At 37.9% G+C, this 1,403-nt stretch overlaps 1 protein-coding gene across 1 annotated transcript; it reads left to right on the top strand.

Annotated features, from left to right (window-relative positions):
* Positions 1-85: 85 nt before the first annotated feature.
* Positions 86-1,200, top strand: LOC102755628 (inositol 1,4,5-trisphosphate receptor type 2-like). The gene is made up of 3 exons (XM_006777764.2): positions 86-303; positions 610-693; positions 998-1,200. Exons 1-3 carry the CDS (start codon positions 232-234, stop codon positions 1,169-1,171), a joined length of 330 nt encoding a protein of 109 aa, XP_006777827.2. The 5' UTR covers positions 86-231; the 3' UTR covers positions 1,172-1,200.
* The last annotated feature ends 203 nt before the right edge of the window (positions 1,201-1,403 follow it).

Here is a 1,403-nt window from a genome sequence, read left to right as displayed (position 1 = left end):
AGCAGCAAGGATGGACCGGCTCCCAGCAATTTATCAGAAGAATTTTACCTGAAAGAGAAAAAGAATTGAACTGAAGTTTGCTCGGAGGATAAACAGGCCAGGTGTTAAGTCAACAAGGAGGACTTTTATGGAGTTACTTTTAGCTCCCAATATAGACCAAAGAGCCAGGCAGTGTCTGAATGGCGACTTCTTTCTGATTCCTAGATTGTTGTTGGCGATAAAGTTGTTCTGATGCCCGTGAACGCAGGACAGCCACTGCATGCGAGCAACATCGAGCTTCTCGATAACCCAGGGTGCAAAGAGGTACGTTTGGGAGGAAAACAAGTAAATTCGTTGATTTTTCTCATGAGAGAGAACAAAAGGCATATAGTTTCTTTCTTTGTTTTCATAAACTTAAGTCTAGTGACACTGATGAATACTCCTAAGGTTCAAATAGATAATTATTAGTTATTGTATTGCTATTTTCAGACGGTCCTTTGGAGACATTTGTGTGGAAGTACCTACGTCATTGTCCAAAGTTGTCTTTTTTCACCTTTTGCTAGTTGAAGAAATAATTTCTGTTATAACATGGAACTGTAGTGGCATAACTGGACATTTCTTTATTAATAGGTGAATGCTGTTAATTGCAACACCAGCTGGAAAATCACTTTATTCATGAAATATAGTTCTTACCGAGAGGATGTGCTGAAAGGTGTAAGTATGTGCTGCACAGAACATTTGCTGGAAGAACCAAAGGTAGTTTTACTGAACTTCCAGATGCAAATCATGCGCATCCCCTGGCGTTCATCGTGTAGCGTGTGACTATAAAGCTATCAACCTAGAATGCGGCTGTATACTCACAAAAAGTGTTTCATTAGTTTTATCTCCTATATTTTTAAATGTAGAAATAATTGTTAAACACTAAGTAGATTGTCCAAATCAGAAAGGCACACTTGCTCCTCATGTCTTATGGTCAGCCTTTTCTTGGAAATACAGTTTCCTTGACTTGTTTTTCTAGGGTGACGTCGTTAGATTGTTTCATGCAGAACAAGAGAAATTTCTGACCTGTGATGAATATGAGAAAAAACAGCACATTTTTCTGCGTACAACCTTGCGTCAATCAGCCACTTCTGCTACTAGTTCTAAAGCACTCTGGGAAATAGAGGTGAGTGAAATATTATTTGGATTTTAATAAATATTTACATCAACGAAACAAGATTCAGTAGGCTGATTGTTTTATCGTTATAGGCTTCATTTATGATAGACGAATGAAACATTACTTTTTGTGAACTGACTTGCACTTCTTTATTCTGTGACCAAGTTGATACATTACTACTTGCTTTACCTGTCTTCTCTGGGGCCTCTCCCTCTCTTCCTCTTGTTTAATATGGGCGTATATGTGATTTTGCTTTTAAAAAATCCAT

The sequence above is a fragment of the Myotis davidii genome, unplaced genomic scaffold (genome assembly GCF_000327345.1).
Source record: "Myotis davidii unplaced genomic scaffold, ASM32734v1 C64008595, whole genome shotgun sequence".
In the NCBI taxonomy this organism is placed as follows: Eukaryota; Metazoa; Chordata; class Mammalia; order Chiroptera; family Vespertilionidae; genus Myotis; species Myotis davidii.
This window is presented reverse-complemented; position numbering and strand designations above follow the sequence as displayed.